This window comes from Malaclemys terrapin, unplaced genomic scaffold, assembly GCF_027887155.1.
Source record: "Malaclemys terrapin pileata isolate rMalTer1 unplaced genomic scaffold, rMalTer1.hap1 scaffold_58, whole genome shotgun sequence".
In the NCBI taxonomy this organism is placed as follows: Eukaryota; Metazoa; Chordata; order Testudines; family Emydidae; genus Malaclemys; species Malaclemys terrapin.
In genome coordinates, this window is record NW_026530219.1 from 3,878 (window position 1) to 20,159 (window position 16,282).

The window sequence follows — 16,282 nt, forward strand, 5'->3', positions numbered from 1 at the left end:
CTTTGGGGATGAAGGCCCTGGGGGTCCAGAGCGAGGGGACTCCCTGATGGGGCCCACGGCAGAGACAGACGTGCTGAGGCTCTGAGAGGTGCGGCTCCAGGAGGTGGAGGGGCCTGACCCCGAGAGAGAGTGGACCCCCGAGAAGGGCTGTGGGTCGGGAGTGAGGGGCACTGGCAGAGCTGGGGGGGGCAGGGCCGGGCTGGCAGGGGCTGCGGGTCGGGAGTGAGGGGCACCGGCAGAGCTGGGGGGGCCAGGGCTGGGCTGGCAGGGGCTGCGGGTCGGGAGTGAGGGGCACCGGCAGAGCTGGGGGGCCAGGGCTGGGCTGGCAGGGGCTGCGGGTCGGGAGTGAGGAGCCGCCGCCCGCAGTGACATCACGCTGATGACCTCACAATGCTGCCCGGCAATGATCTCACAGCGGGGGGGGGAACTGGCGGGGCTTCCGAGGATGAATTGGGCTGAACAGACTCTGGTTTCCCTGCTCGTGTCTCAGGTCTGGGGTGAGCGAACCCAGGCGTTCGGGACACGCCCCTCCCCCATGGGCGCCACTTTAGAAGAGTGAGGGCTTTATCGAACCCAGGCGTCCGGGGCCCCATTGGATGCGGGGGGGTTTCCTACCTCTCGGGGTGCTGACGCCTCTCCTGCCCCCCCCAGGTCTCTGCTCCTGCCCCCCTGAAGGTGTCGCTGCCCCGAACAGCTGGGTCCCGGCTCTCTGCATCTGGCTGACTCTGAACCTGTCGCTGCTCGGAGCCCTGGGGGTTGGGGTGGGACTCGCCCGCCGCAGAAAGGACCCAGGTATCCGGGGAGGGGGAGAGCGAGATGTGGAGAGGACCCAGGTGTCCGGGGAGGGGGAGGGGGAGAGGTGGAGAGGACCCAGGTGTCCGGGGAGGGGGAGGGGGAGAAGGAGATGTGGAGAGGACCCAGGTGTCCGGGGGGGAGATGTCACTGTCCCCAGGACCCAGGTGTCCGGGAAGTCCGCCCCAGTCTGGAGCAGGGGAGGGGGAGGGGAAGGAGCTTTATTGAACCCAGGCATCTGGGTGCCTGACCTCCCCCGTCCCCTGCTCTCTTGCAGGCTCCACCCCGAAGTGAGGCTCCGAGACCAGGCAGGGGGCGCCCGCCCCCCCTCACTCCCCCCCCTCGGGTTCTGTTGCCCAGCGCCCCCCTGGAATAAATGGGGAGCCGGACACCGAATGGGAGTCAATTTGGGGGGGCAGAGGGAGCAGCAGGGGGGCTGAGGCGACGGCAGGTGGGGGGAGCAGAGGGCACTAGGGAGTGGGGGGTGGAAGGGGCGGTGGGGGGCAGGGGGTGGGGGGGGGACGGGGAGCTGGGGGAACAGGGGGTGGGGGGGGGACAGGGGGAGCTGGGGGGACAGGGGGTACCAGGTTCAGCCCCCAACAGAGCCGACGCGGCAGTCAGGGGGAAACATGTTTATTCCAATCAGCTCCAGGAACGGGGGTCGGGTCCGGCCGAGCCAGGCTGCGGGAGGAGGTCGGCAGCTCCAATCCGGGCGTGGGGGGGGCGGTTCCGATCCGGGGTGGGGGCGGTTCCAGGCAGTGCCGGAGGTCCGGAGGCAGTTCTCGGGGGTCCAGGCGGGGCCGGGGGGCTCACACCTTGCAGCCGTTCTCCCTGTAGCCCTGGGCGAAGGCGCGGAGCTGGGGGGCTGAGCAGGCGGGGGCGGTGCCGGGGGGGTCCGGGTGGGCGGTGCCGGGGGTCCAGGCGGTGCTGGGGGGTCCAGGCGGGGCCGGGGGGCTCACACCTTGCAGCCGTTCTCCCCGTAGCCCTGGGCGAAGGCGCGGAGCTCGGCGCACCGGTTCCGATGGGTCGTGGCCCGGCAGCGCGCGGGGTCCGGCAGCTCCTCGATCCAGGCGGCCGCGTCCAGCAGGTACCGGCGCCTGGGGGGGCAGGGGGGTCAGGGGGGGCCTGGGCAACCCCCACCCCACTGGTGCCCCCCGCCCCTCTGACCCCCGCCCCTCTGCCCCCCATTGACCCTTCTCTGCCCCCCGCCCCTCTGACCCCCATTGACCCTTCTGACTCCTGCCCCTCTAACCCCTCTCTGCCCCCTGCCATCCCCCGCCCCTCTACTCCCATCGACCCCCTCTGACCCCCGCCCCTCTGACCCCTCTCTGCCCCCTGCCGTCCCCCACCCCTCTACTCCCATCGACCCCCTCTGACCCCCACCCCTCTGCCCCCCATTGACCCTTCTCTGACCCCCGCCCCTCTAACCCCTCTCTGCCCCCTGCCGTCCCCCGCCCCTCCTACTCAGCTATGTCCCCACCTGCCCCCCGCACTCACCGGCCCTGGGGGTCCAGCGTCTCCCCGTCCTGCCCCATCAGCAGGTAGCGTCTGCCCGGCACCAGGCGGCTCCGGCACGAGGCGCGGACCAGGAACCAGCGGCTGTGCCCGGCCTCCAGCCCCACGTCCTCCGCTGGGGGGGGGCAGGTTAGATGGGGGTCGCCCTGCTCCCTTCTGCCCTGGGGCACCCCACCCCTCCCCCATAATCCCCCGCCCCCAGCTCCCCTCCCCCCACAATCCCCCTCCCACAGCTCCCTCCCCACACAACCCCCCAGCTCCCCTCCTCCTTCCCGCCCCGACAACCCCACAACCTCCCAGCTCCCCTCCTCCTCCCCGCCCCCAACATCCCCCGCCCCAGCTCCCCTCCCCCCACAATCCCCCTCCCACAGCTCCCTCCCCCCACAATCCCCCAGCTCCCCTCCTCCCCGCCCCCGACAACCCCACAACTCCCCAGCTCCCCTCCTCCTTCCCGCCCTGACAACACCACAACCTCCCAGCTCCCCTCCTCCTCCCCGCCCCCAACATCCCGCGCCCCAGCTCCCCTCCCCCCACAATCCCCCTCCCACAGCTCCCTCCCCCCACAATCCCCCAGCTCCCCTCCTCCTCCCCGCCCCCGACAACCCCACAACTCCCCAGCTCCCCTCCTCCTTCCCGCCCCGACAACCCCACAGCCTCCCAGCTCCCCTCCTCCTCCCCGCCCCCAACATCCCCCGCCCCAGCTCCCCTCCCCCCACAATCCCCCTCCCACAGCTCCCTCCCCCCACAATCCCCCAGCTCCCCTCCTCCTTCCTGCCCCCAACAACCCCACAACCCCACAGCCCCCCTCCCCACACTCACTGAACTGAAGGGGCTCCAGGATCTCGGCCTCGTAGGCCCGGAAGCCGCTCTGCTCCTGCAGCCGCAGAACCCGAACCTCGTACCCTGGGGAAGGGGGGGTCAGCATGGGCAGGGGTCACACAGCCCCTCCCCCAGCCCGTACTGTGCCCCAGGGCTGCTGGGGGGCTGTGGGTCAGGGTCTGTGGGGTGGGGGGCGGGTGTGACCAAGTGGGAATTTTTCATAGGATTTCGCACAAACATGCTTTGTGCCTCAGTTTCCCCACATGCTGCCTGTTTCCCTGGGTGGGGGAAGGGGGTTTCCTGTGGGGGGGGGGGGCCTGCCACAGGCTGGGGCAGGAGGCGGGATGGAGGGGTGCTGGGGACTTGGGGGGCGAGACAGGGCTGTGGGGCTGACCCTCGGCGCTAACAGAGAAGTTCCAGCCAATGAACCAACCGGCGTGTTCCCTGCTGGCGGCAGGGCGGGGGCCCTGGGCTGGGCTGGGAAGTTGTGGGGGCCCGTGGGGTGGGAGACCTGGGGACGCCATGGGCTGGGAGATCTGCGAGGCTGGGGGGGCCGTGGGAGGGATATCCGGGGGGTGGGGGGCCCATGGGGAGGGCGGGGGGGCCGTGCGGGGGAGATCTGGGGGGTGGGGGCCCATGCGGTAGGAGATCTGGGGGGCCCATTGGGTGGGAGATCAGGGGGGCGGGAGGGCCATGGGGGGGAGATCGTGGGGGTTCGCGGGGGGGCCGTACCGTACTGCACCCGGGGGCTGTAGCAGGCGAACTCCGTCCGATTGGCCTCCGTCACCTTGTCCTCCAGGGTCCGCCTCAGCCGTGGGCAGGCGCCTGTGGGGGAGATGGGTCAGGACTCCTGGGTTCTCTCCCCGGCTCTGGGAGGGGAGGGGGGGCTGGTGGGTCAGAGCAGGGGGGCTGGGAGCCAGAACTCCTGGGTTCTCTCCCCAGCTCTGAGAGGGGAGGGGGGGGCTGGTGGTTGGAGCAGGGGGGCTGGGAGCCAGGACGCCTGGGTTCTCTCCCCAGCTCTGGGAGGGCAGTGGAGGCTGGTGGGTTAGAGCAGGGGGGGCTGGGAGCCCGGACGCCTGGGTTCTCTCCCGGCTCTGGGAGGGGAGTGGGGGCTGGTGGGTTAGAGCGGGGGGGCTGGGAGCCAGGACTCCTGGGTTCTCTCCCAGCTCTGGGAGGAGAGTGGGGGCTGGTGGGTTGGGGAGGGGCGGGAGCCCGGACGCCTGGGTCCCCGGCGGGGGGGCTCACCCTCGGCGCACTGGCAGACGTCCTGGGAGCACAGGGCGGAGACGAAGCTGCTCCGGGCCGGGGCCGTGTAGAAGATGCTGCAGCACTTGGCTGGGGGGAGAAGTGGGGGGCCAGTGGGAGGGGCTGGATCCCCACTGCCCCCATGTGCCCTCTTCCCCACCCCACTCCCATGTACCCATCCGACCCCTCCCACCCCGCTCCTGCCCCACACCCCCTGCCCCCCAACTCTTCCCTCGGCCCTCGCACGACCCCCCCGCCTGCCCCACCCATTCTGCCCCCCAATCCCCCCCCCCCGGCCCTCGCACGACCCCCCACCTGGCTCGTAGAAGTCGTAGAGGCTGGCGCTGGCCGGCTGCAGCAGCCCCACGGGCACCAGCTGGGTGGCCCGGAACCCCACACAGTCCCGCTCCTGGGGCACCTGGGGGGTGGGGCGGGGGTCAGACACTGGGAGCAGCTCCCCCAACCCCCCCAACAGAAACCACAGCCCCTGGGGGACCCTCCCTCCTGTCCCCCACCACCGCTCTGCCCCCCGTACCTCTTCCCCCACTGCAATCACTGCCCCCCAGGGGCCCCTCCCTCCTGCCCCCCACTGCTCACCCCCCTGTACCCCTCCCCCCACGGAAACCACAGCCCCTGAGGGACCCTCCCCCCTGTCCCCCACCACCGCTCTGCCCCCCCGTACCCCTTCCCCCACTGCCATCACCGCCCCCCAGGGGCCCCTCCCTCCTGCCCCCCACTGCTCAGCCCCCCTGTACCCTTCCCCCCACGGAAACCACAGCCCCTGAGGGACCCTCCCCCCTGTCCCCCACCACCGCTCTGCCCCCCGTACCCCTTCCCCCACTGCAATCACCGCCCCCCAGGGACCCCTCCCTCCTGCCCCCCACTGCTCAGCCCCCCTGTACCCCTCCCCCCACGGAAACCACAGCCCCCTGAGAGCCGCTCCCTCCTGTCCCCACCACCGCCCAGCCCCCCTGTACCCCTCCCCCACCCCCCACTGCAATCACCGCCCCCCAGGGGCCCCTACCTCCTGCCCCCCACTGCTCAGCCCCCCTGTACCCCTCCCCCCACGGAAACCACAGCCCCCTGGCGGCCCCTCCCTCCTGTCGTCCCCACCGCGCAGCCCCCCTGTACTCCTCCCCCACCCCTTCACTGCAATCACCGCCCCCCAGGGGCCCCTACCTCCTGCCCCCCACTGCTCAGCCCCCCAGGCCCCCTGTACCCCTCCCCCCACCCGCTCTCACCGTCTCGAAGTAGAGCAGGAGTCTCTGGCCCTGGACTTCGTAGTGGCTGATGTAGCGATCGGACAGGTCCTTCAGCTGGGGGGGGCGGAGGGGTTACACACGCCTGACACGGCTCCCCAGCCCCGCCCCCACACAGCCCCCCAGCCCCTCCCCCCACATCCCCTCCCCCACCCAGACACAGCCCCCCAGCCCCTCCCCCCACATACCCTCCCCCACCCAGACAGCCCCTCCCCCCACCCAGACACAGCCCAAAGCCCCCTCCCCCCACAGCCCCTCCCCCACCCAGACACAGCTACCTACAGCCCCTCCCCCACCCAGACACGGCCACCCACCGCCCCTCTCTCCCTCCCCAGGCAGAGGGGCAGGGCGCCCCCTACAGGGGGAGATGGCGCATGAGGTCTGAAGGTGACAGCAGGCAGGAGGGAGGGGGGCCGAGTTGGGGGGATGGATGGGGGAAGTGGGGGGATCGGGGGCCGCAACCTTGTCGAGATCGTCTATGTGGGGCTGGAAGCCGCTCAGCAGGGTGATGTCGGCGATGGCCATGCCGGAGAGACTGGAGCCCGGCTGCCTCCTGCGGGGGAGGGGACACTGTGAGAATGGGGGTACACCAGGAAGTCCCACCCCGTGTCAGTGTCCCGCCCTTGTAGCACATGGACACACAGGAAGTCCCGCCACAAACGGAAATGAGGTTAAGGCATAAAGTCCCGCCTCCACATGGATACATCAGTCCCGCCCCCATAGCAATTAAGATATGACAGGAAGTCCCGCCCCCCATAGCACATGGACAACAGGAAGGCCCACCCTTGTTAGAATAAGGCTAAGACAGGAAGTCCCGCCCCCATAGCACATGGACAACAGGAAGTCCCGCCCCCAGCAGAAGTGGCGTGGCCAGACCCTGGCGCCCCGACTCACCAGATGCAGACAGAATAGGCCACGTCCTTGTTGCGCTTGCTGGGGTCGGCCGCCTCCCTGCGGCGCCGGCGCCGGGCATCGAACCAGTGGATGGGGTGGAGCGGGGCCTCGGCCGCGGGGGCCTCCCCCTCGTACTCATAGTCATAGTCATCCTCCTCGTCCACTGCGGGGCACAAACCACGGCCTCAGCCAGCCCCGCCCAGGAAACGGGGGGCCGGCCCTTTAAAAAGTGTGGCCTAAAGGCTATGACATCATGGAGGAGGCGGGGCCTCGCTGCAGCCCTGGAGGCTCCGCCCCCCTTGCCAATGGGGAAATTGTGGGGGCTCTGCCCTGAAAAGGCCTAAAGAGGAGGCTATAGTAGGGGCGGAGCCCCGGGAGCCCCCCAGACCCCGCCCGCCCAGTTAACCCTTCCCGCGCCGGCGGTCACTCACCCTCGAAGCGCACGTCCCCGCTGACCGTCACCTCCAGCCCCAGGCTCTGGCACGAGCCGTTGTGCAGCTCCAGCACGTAGTACTGCTTCAGCACCTGGGCACAGGAGCCGGGAGAACCCAGGAGTCCTGGCTCCCAGCCCCCCCTGCTCTAACCACCAGCCCCCACTGCCCTCCCCAAGCCGGGGAGAACCCAGGAGTCCTGGCTCCCAGCCCCCCCAACCCCTGCTCTGACCCACCAGCTCCCACTCCCCTCCCAGAGCTGGGAGAGAACCCAGGAGTCCTGGCTTCCAGACCCCCCCTGCTCTAACCCACCAGCCCCCACTCCCCTCCCAGAGCCGGGCAGAGAACCCAGGCATCCTGACCCTGACCACAGGCCTGTGTTACTCACAGTCAGGGTCCCCTTTCCTTTCCCTTCCACCTTCACTCGGAGGTTGTCGCCCAAGGAGAACTGGGGGGAAGAAATGGCGGGGGAGTCAAATCACATGGTAAAACCAGGGGAGACACTGGGGGGCTGTGAAACCAACTCTCAGCCCATGGGCGGGAGAAATCTGGGGGACATGGAATGGGGCGGGGATGGGCTGGCTCAGGGGGGCGGGGAATGGGGCAGGGGCCTGTCCCCTCTAGGGGGCACCGATTCCCACCCGGTCCCAGGGCGGGGACTGGCTGGCTTGGGGGGGCGGGGAATGGGGCTGGGAATGGGGCAGGGACGGGCTGGCTCAGGGGGGTGGGGAATGGGGCTGGCTCAGGGGGGCGGGGAGTGGGGCTGGCAATGGGGCTGGCGGGGAATGGGGCTGGCGGGCATCTGGGTTCACTCGCCTGCAGCTCTTCCTGGATGTGGTTCTGGGCGCGGTCGAGAATCACTTTCTTGGTGCCTGATCTGCCCGGGCTGGAGAACGTTAAATCCAGCTCGTTCCCTTCTGGGGTGTAGGTGTTGATCCAGTACTGGGAGAGCGCATCCAGCGCCACCACTGTGTCCTGCACACAGCCAGCCATGGGACCCAGGAGTCCGGGCTCCCAGCCCCCCCGCTCTAACCACCAGCCCCCACTCCCCTCCCAGAGCCGGGGAGAACCCAGGAGTCCGGGCTCCCAGCCCCCCCTGCTCTAACCACCAGCCCCCACTCCCCTCCCAGAGCCGGGGAGAACCCAGGAGTCCGGGCTCCCAGCCCCCCCTGCTCTAACCACCAGCCCGCACTCCCCTCCCAGAGCCGGAGAGAACCCAGGAGTCCTGGCTCCCAGCACCCCCGCTCTAACCACCAGCCCCCACTCCCCTCCCAGAGCCAGGGAGAGAACCCAGGAGTCCTGGCTCCCAGCCCCCCCTGCTCTAACCACCAGCCCCCACTCCCCTCCCAGAACCAGGGAAAGAACCCAGGAGTCCTGGCTCCCAGCCCCCCTGCTCTAACCACCAGCCCCCACTCCCCTCCCAGAGCCGGGAGAGAACCCAGGAGTCCTGGCTCCCAGCCCCCCCGCTCTAACCACCAGCCCCCACTCCCCTCCCAGAGCCAGGGAGAGAACCCAGGAGTCCTGGCTCCCAGCCCCCCCTGCTCTAACCACCAGCCCCCACTCCCCTCCCAGAACCAGGGAAAGAACCCAGGAGTCCTGGCTCCCAGCCCCCCTGCTCTAACCACCAGCCCCCACTCCCCTCCCAGAGCCGGGAGAGAACCCAGGAGTCCTGGCCAGGACCTGGGTGGATTTGAAGCCGCCACCGTAGTTCTTCTGCTCCGTCAGCCACCGGGCGACTTCTTGGCGGTCGAGAGGTCGTTGTGCAGCACGAGGTGCAGGAGCGCGTAGGCCGTGGCCTCGACCGAGATGGCTGAAGCGGAGGTGGCCCCACTCTGCTCCATTCCCCAAAACATCATGGTCCCCTCTGGGGGCGAGAGACCCAGCTTCAATACACCAGCCTTGGGGGCTGCGGTACCGCCCGCCGCCACTGGGGGGAGCTGGGGGACTGCGGTACCGCCTGCCGCCACTAGGGGGAGCGGGGGGCTGTGGTACCATCCGCCGCCATTGGGAGGGGGGCTGGGGGGGGCAGAGGCTGCAGTGGGGGTACTGGGGGGGTAGAGGCTGCAGCGTGGGGGGGGCCGAGGCTGCAGCGGGGAGGCTGGGGGGTAGAGGCTGCAGTGTGGGGGGGACGGGGGGGCCGAGGCTGCAGCGTGGGGGGGGGGGCGAGGCTGCAGCGGGGGGGTTGGGGGGCAGAGGTTGCAGTGGGGGGGCTGAGGGGGGTAGAGGCTGCAGCGTGGGGGGGGCGAGGCTGCACCGGGGGGACTTGGGGGGCCAAGGCTGCAGTGGGGGGGGTTGGGGGCCAGAGGTTGCAGTGGGGGGACTGGGGGGGGTAGAGGCTGCAGCGTGGGGGGGGGCGAGGCTGCAGCGGGGGGGTTGGGGGGCAGAGGTTGCAATGGGGGGGCTGGGGGGGTAGAGGCTGCAGCGTGGGGGGGCCGAGGCTGCACCGGGGGGGTTGGGGAGCAGAGGTTGCAGTGGGGGGGCTGCGGGGGGTAGAGGCTGCAGCGTGGGGGGGGCCGAGGCTGCAGCGGGGGGGTTGGGGGGCAGAGGTTGCAATGGGGGGGCTGGGGGGGTAGAGGCTGCAGCGTGGGGGGGCCGAGGCTGCACCGGGGGGGTTGGGGAGCAGAGGTTGCAGTGGGGGGGCTGCGGGGGTAGAGGCTGCAGCGTGGGGGGGGCCGAGGCTGCAGCGTGGGGGGGGACGGGGGGCCGAGGCTGCAGCGTGGGGGGGGCCGAGGCTGCAGCAGGGGGGTTGGGGGGCAGAGGTTGCAGTGAGGGGACTGGGGGGGGCCGAGGCTGCAGCCAGAGGACGCACCATTGTCCTGCAGGGCGAGGTCCCGGAGCCGGCCGTCGGCAGCCTGGATGGCGGACGCGTTGTCGGAGGCCAGGGACAGGGCATAGGCCGTGATGGCGGCCGAGTAGGGGTCCCGGCCCCGCTCCGGCGCTGCCGACAAGTACCGCGTGGCCCGGGACAGGCTGCTTTTCTGTGTGGGGGGAGATCAATGATCAGACAGACCCCCCCAGCCCCCGACTCCCCCCCACTTCCCCGTCTCCCTCGTAACCCCCCCAGGCCCGCCCCCCCCGTACCACGCGATCCAGCTGCTGCTGCTTCTCTGTCTGCAGCTCCGGGTTGTCCTCTTGCCCCTCGTACACCACCAGCGCCTGCTTCAGGGCCACCACCACGAACGCCGTGAGCGAGACGCCCCCCTGGTGCCCCCCGACGCCGCCCTGGGGGGAGAGAATGGGGGTGAGCGTGCGAGGCACACGTGCAAGGGACGCCCTGCGGGCACCAGCCAACACTGGTAGCGGTGAGTTCCACAGGTGCACGGCCTGGTGCCTCAGTGGTATTACCTGCCCCCCACTACCCTGGGGCTTGGGGGTCAATGGGGGGTGGGAGCCAAGTGCAGGAGTCAGGGCACAGATCTAAGTGTGAAAACCGGAGTGTGCCAGGCAGGGAGGGGCGGGGGCCAACCCGAGTGCAGGCTGTGAGCGTGAAGGGGACCACATCTAGACACGCCTGGTGAGGGTGCAAATCCGAGCACGCATGGCCGGAGGGGGCGCACCACTTAGTGCCAGGGGCAGGATACAATGGTGAATGTGCCACTGGGAATGTGCCCGTTGGGGCGCGGGGCGTGTGTACAAAGCCGCCTGTGCACGGCGTGAGTGTGCAAATCTGAGCACACCAGCCCTGCGTGGTGGGGGGAGGCGACGGGCACGTCTGGGCGTGCAAGATCTGAGGGGAGTGAGGCGTGCGAACGCAGGCCGAGCTCAGGGTGTGAGCAGAGCATGAGTCTGGTGCAGCTGTGAGCATGCGGCCTGCTGGGTTAGCATGCAAATGGGAGTGTAAATACTTGTGCAAATTGTGGGCTGTGTGTTGGTGTGACTCCAGCCGGGCTCTGAGCCTAGGTCAAACCCGTGTGTGCAAAAAGAGCACTGGGGGCTTTGCACACCAGGGCTGTGAGTGTGCAAGATTGCACCTGCATGTGCCATGGGGCAAGTGTGAGTTTGCAACATGACAGTGAGTGTGCGAGAGAGCCTGTGTGTGACAGGAGGTACCTAGTCCAATCCCCTGCTCAAAGCAGGACCAATCCCCAGACAGATTTTTGCCCCAGATCCCTAAGTGGCCCCCTCAAGGATTGAACTCACAACTCTGGGTGTAGCAGGCCAATGCTCAAACCACCGAGCTATCCAGCTTTGAGTCAAAGGTCAAACCAGCAGTATTAACATTTAGGGAGACACTGGCAGGAAATCGTGTCATTGTCTCTGTGTCTCTTTGAAGGTTGTGGTGACCTGGATCTGAACTGTTTCATGGATAAATGACCCTGTGCTAATTGCCAGGATGTTTGAGAGAAGGAGAATTAAGCCTATTGTTTTCGCAGGCCGAAAGGCTGCTGGAAATGTATAAAAACCCTGGGACACAATCCTGCTTCATCTCAGATCTGCTTTGGGTTTCAAGAGGGGGAAACCTTAAGCCACAAGGATTGAGATCCCCAGTCACTGACTGGAGTCACCCTGAATATGGACATTGGACTATAACCTCTGGACTATTTCTAAAAGGACTTTTGGCAACTACAAGCTCATCTCTGCTGTGTCTGAACCTCAAGAACTGAATTCAAGTCTGTCTGTATATTGATCTTTTAACCAACACTCTCTCGCTTTTCTTTTGTAATAAATGTTAGTTTAGTTAATAAGAATTGGCTGTAGTGTGTATTTTGGGTAAGATCTAAGTTATCATTGAACCTGGGTGTGTGGCTGACTCTTTGGGGTTGGAAGAACCTTTTCTTGTATCTGATGAGATCAGATTTTCAGAATTTATCATCAGCTGGTTAATGTGTGTCTGGCCGGAGGCCGGGGACTCGACGGGCCCGGCGCGGTTTGGCGGCTGAGTGACCGGGGCGGTGACACGTTGCCTGGTGGGTAAATCTCAGCACTGGAGGATCCACCAGCATTTGGGGTTGGTCTGCCCCGGTCTGTTTGCAGTTCACCCTGATTGAGTGACCTCAGCTGGTTCCCATGGGCAGCACCGTCACAGTGGCATGTGGCATGGCCCCTGTGCATTGTGAATGTGCAGGGGCTCCTGCGTGACTCCGTGGCAAGTATGTGAGGGCAAGTTGTGCAATGCACCAGCTAGTGTGCAAGGGGGATAGTGCATGCAGGAGCATTTGTAAATGTGCAACATCTCAGTGAGTGTGTGAAGCCAGTTGTGCAACATCTGTAGGTGAGCATGTAACATGGGTGAGCGTGTGATGTGGAGTGACTATGCAAGTGTGCACATGAATGTGCAAGGCAATAGCAAGTGTGCAAGGTGTGATGAACTGAGCCTGTTCTTACTGTGGTGTGTGAATGCTGACAGGGGAGTGTGGCTGGGATAGTCTGCATTGGGGGATGGGAGTCTGCCCGAGGGCACATACCTCAGTGTGTAACATGAGAACCCAGGAAGGGGTTGGAGGCCAGGTGACTCCTTAGCCCGGGAAACTGAACAAAGGCGGTGGGAGGGGTCGCTGAAGGCAGAGTGCTGGAAGTGGGCTGGAGAGATGGCTGGGAGGCAGAGATGGCTCTGACCCCCCCCCAAAGGGGGGGGCTGGGATGCCCTGGGACCCCAAGCTGGACCTAACTGAGGGGGGTCCTGTTGTCTGTGCCTGCAAGACCTGTCTTGGACTGTATTCCTGTCATCCAAATAAACCTTCTGCTTTACTGGCTGGCTGAGAGTCATGATGAATCGCAGGAAGCCGGGGGTGCAGGGCCCTGAGTTCCCCAATACTCCGTGACAGCAAGGCAACAGGGTGTGAGGATGAGGGTGCAGATGAAAGCGAGCATGCAAAATTTGGGATCGGGTGTGCAAGGCCCAGAGTGTGAATGTGAGTGTCAGGCAGTAGTGTGTGTGAACGTGCAAATGTGTTTGTGCAAGGTCATTTTGCGAGGGGATTGTGCAGGCAACAGCAAGTGTGCAAGGGGAGTATGCAGGCAGCAGGGAGTGTGCGAGGGGAGTGTGCAGGCAGCGAGCGTGCGAGGGCGTAGGGGCACGTGCAATCTCACCTGCATGTCCCGGTGGATGACGGGCTGCGGGTCGCGGAAGGAGCCGTCGGCCTGTTGGTTCCCCAGGAGCCACGTCACCGACTCTCGAATCCCGGCATTGTCCACGGCCTGGTACTGCCGGCTGAGGGCCAGGACCTTCACCACGAACGCCGTCAGCCTGGGGGGGGCTGGGGTCAGGGGGGCCGACTCACGGACCCTGGCCCTGGCCCTTGGAGGGGATCCCCCAGAGCCCCCAGCCGCCTCCCAGCCCTTCCCTGGGGAGCGGATCCCCCCAGAGCCCCCTCACAGCCCCCCCACGATGCCTCCCGGCCCTTCCCTGGGGAGCGGATCCCCCCAGAGCCCCCAGCCCCGGATCCCCCCCTCACAGCCCCCCCCACGACGCCTCCCGGCCCTTCCTTGGGGAGCGGATCCCCCCCAGAGCCCCCAGCCCCGGATCCCCCCTCACAGCCCCCCCACGACGCCTCCTGGCCCTTCCCCGGGGAGCGGATCCCCCCAGAGCCCCCAGCCCTGGATCCCCCCCTCACAGCCCCCCCACGACGCCTCCCGGCCCTTCCTTGGGGAGCGGATTCCCTCCAGAGCCCCCAGCCCTGGATCCCCCCTCACAGCCCCCCCACGACGCCTCCTGGCCCTTCCCCAGGGAGCAGATCCCCCCTCAGAGCCCCCACCCCTAGACCCCCCCACATCCCCCCCACAGAGCTCTCGGGCCTGGACCCCCCCTGACCTCCCCGCTCCCCGCCCCCCCCGGCTCACCAGGTGCTGCTGGCCCGGTGCAGCCAGGCGCCGTACGACCCGTCCTGCTTGCGGAAGGTCAGGATCCGCTCGTAGCCTGGGGGGGGAAGGGATGCGACGGGGGGGTCACATTGGGGGGGTTCGACCCCCACCCTCCGTGCCCACTGCCCCCCTTGCGGGGCTCGCGCCTGGGGGGTGCAAGCGAGGGAGGACAAGCGTCCACGGGTCTGTGCGCTGGGCGTGCAAAGTGGGGCTGCACACGTGTGTGCAAAGTGCAAGGGCCAGTGCGTGGCCACGGCAGGTCAGGTACCCACGTGCCACGGCAGGTCAGGTACCCACGGCGCCGGTGCCCGGCCCCCCCTCGTCCCTGGCCCCTGCCCGCCCCGGTAGTCAGCCCCCCTCACCCCCACCCTCGCCTGACCTGATGCCCGGCCCCTGTCGCCCACCCTGGTGCCCAGCCCCCCTCACCCCCGCCCGTGCCAGTGCCAGTGCCCGGGGCGCTCACCCACACGCAGGTGCTCCAGCCCCTCCTGCTTGCGCTCGGGTTTGAGCTGGGTCCACTGCTCCGTCTCATCCAGGTAGTGCATGGCATAGAGCCCGGGCGCCATGTAGATCATCGTCTGCTCCGCGCAGCCCCGCGGCACCCGCAGGAGTCCCACCAGCCCGGCGGGCGAGAGCGACTTCTCCAGCGTGTCCACGGGCACGTCGGCTGCCCCATGGCGGGGGGAGAGACAGCGTCAGCGACCCACGGACCCCGCACCGGGGAGAGACAGCGTCAGCGACCCACGGACCCCGTGCCGGGGAGAGACAGCGTCAGCGACCCACGGACCCCGCGCCGGGGAGAGACAGCGTGAGCGACCCACAGACCCCACGCCGGGCAGAGCCAGTGCCCCAGCGACCCACGGACCCCGCGCCGAGGCCGGAGCAGGTGGTGTTAGGGTGAGGACAGGGATGGGGAATGCAGTGGGGTGGGGATGTGGGGAGGGGCATCAGGGCAGTGACAAAGTGGTTCTGTTCTTAATGTTTTCTCTGAACCCTGTGTGTGTGCCTCGGTTTCCCCTCTGAGTTACTCAGGTGTCTAGTTGCTGGCTGTGATGTTATTGTCACAAACTGGGACCATATAGATCATTGTTGCAACCAAAGTCCTGTAGTGGCACCAAATCTTGTATAAAGGGGGGGTCAAATCAGGTGTCTAAGACAAGGTTATGGTTTGCTGGTTATGATTATGCTGTCTGTATGTGTGTATCAATTCTGTAGTTGAAGTTATGAATATTGGCTCTATCCTGTCTGTATTTCAAACTTGTGCTATGCTTCTGGGGAAGATGGTGTCAGCTCTGCCTAGCCTGCTTGATGGCCCATTAAGGACCATCAGCTACAACTGACCCACTGAGAGAAGCAGATACACCTGGTGACTGGGGGCACGTCTACACTACGCGCTGGATCGGCGGGTAGCGATCGATCGATCTATCGGGGTTTATCGCGTGTAGACGTGATAAATCGCTCCCCGATCGCTCCCCGTCGACTCCGGAACTGCGCCGCGGCGAGAGGTGGAAGCGGAGTCGACGGGCGAGCGGCAGCGGTCGACTCGCTGCCGTCCTCACAGCCGGGTAAATCGACCTGAGATACACCGACTCCAGCGACGCTATTCGCTAGTCGCGGAGCTGAAGTCGACGTATCTTAGGTCGAGCCCCCCAGTGTAGAGCAGGGCTCAGCAAGACAGGGCCAGGCCTAGGGACCAATCTCCAGGCCATGGGCTGGAATAGGCGTCTTTGGAAGAAGGAAAGAAAGGCCACGTGACAAGACATTGTAAAAAGCTGCTAAAAGAACAGGCGTCCGTGTGGCACCTTAGAGTCTAACACAGTTATTTGGGCATCAGCTTTCGTGGGCTACAGCCCACTCCCACTACTACTGTAGCCACGAAAGCTTGTGCTCAAATAACTGTGTTAGTCTCTAAGGTGCCACACGGACGCCTGTTCTTTCTGCGGATACAGACTGACACGGCTGCTACTCTGAGACCTGACAAACGCTGCGGCATCTTCTCCATCTGGTCGCCAGTCCTGCTTCTGACCTCTGCAAGGACTTTGCTACAAACTGAAGCTCTGAACAAAGGACTGAATGACCCATCCCAGCTGGGGATGTATTCCAGAGACTTGATTTGAACCTGCAGTTTATTCCATCGCTGCTGCAAACCTGAACCAAGAACTTTGCCATTACTGTATGGAATTGATTCCATTTAACCAATTCTAGCTCTCATCGCTATCTTTTTCCTTTTATGAATAAACCTTTAGATTTTAGATTCTGAAGGATTGGCAACAGTGTGATTTGTGGGTAAGATTTGATTTGTATATTGACCTGGGTCTGCGGCTTGGTCCTTTAGGATCGAGGGAACCTCTTTTCTGTTACTGGGGTATTGGTTTTCATAACCATTTGTCCCCATGACGAGTGGCACAGGTGGTGATACTGGGAAACTGGAGTGTCTGAGGGAATTGCTTGTGAGACTTGCGGTTAGCCAGTGGGGTGAGACCGAAGTCCTCTCTGGCTGGCTGGTTTGGTGTGCAAAGGACCCCC

The 16,282-nt window shown here is 66.1% G+C and overlaps 1 protein-coding gene across 1 annotated transcript in view; it reads right to left on the reverse strand.

Annotated features, from left to right (window-relative positions):
* Nucleotides 1-1,663: 1,663 nt before the first annotated feature.
* Nucleotides 1,664-16,282, reverse strand: part of LOC128829769 (complement C4-like) — a 33,318-nt gene continuing 18,699 nt past the window's right edge. Inside the window, 19 exon segments of the mRNA XM_054015173.1 lie at nucleotides 1,664-1,889; nucleotides 2,290-2,422; nucleotides 3,127-3,210; nucleotides 3,859-3,951; nucleotides 4,372-4,461; nucleotides 4,687-4,789; nucleotides 5,613-5,687; nucleotides 6,093-6,183; nucleotides 6,525-6,687; nucleotides 6,956-7,049; nucleotides 7,344-7,403; nucleotides 7,772-7,930; nucleotides 8,636-8,691; nucleotides 8,694-8,819; nucleotides 9,765-9,933; nucleotides 10,037-10,177; nucleotides 12,986-13,142; nucleotides 13,736-13,811; nucleotides 14,220-14,423. Of these exon segments, the coding sequence (XP_053871148.1) occupies nucleotides 1,748-1,889; nucleotides 2,290-2,422; nucleotides 3,127-3,210; nucleotides 3,859-3,951; nucleotides 4,372-4,461; nucleotides 4,687-4,789; nucleotides 5,613-5,687; nucleotides 6,093-6,183; nucleotides 6,525-6,687; nucleotides 6,956-7,049; nucleotides 7,344-7,403; nucleotides 7,772-7,930; nucleotides 8,636-8,691; nucleotides 8,694-8,819; nucleotides 9,765-9,933; nucleotides 10,037-10,177; nucleotides 12,986-13,142; nucleotides 13,736-13,811; nucleotides 14,220-14,423 (2,216 nt within the window). The 3' untranslated portion in view covers nucleotides 1,664-1,747.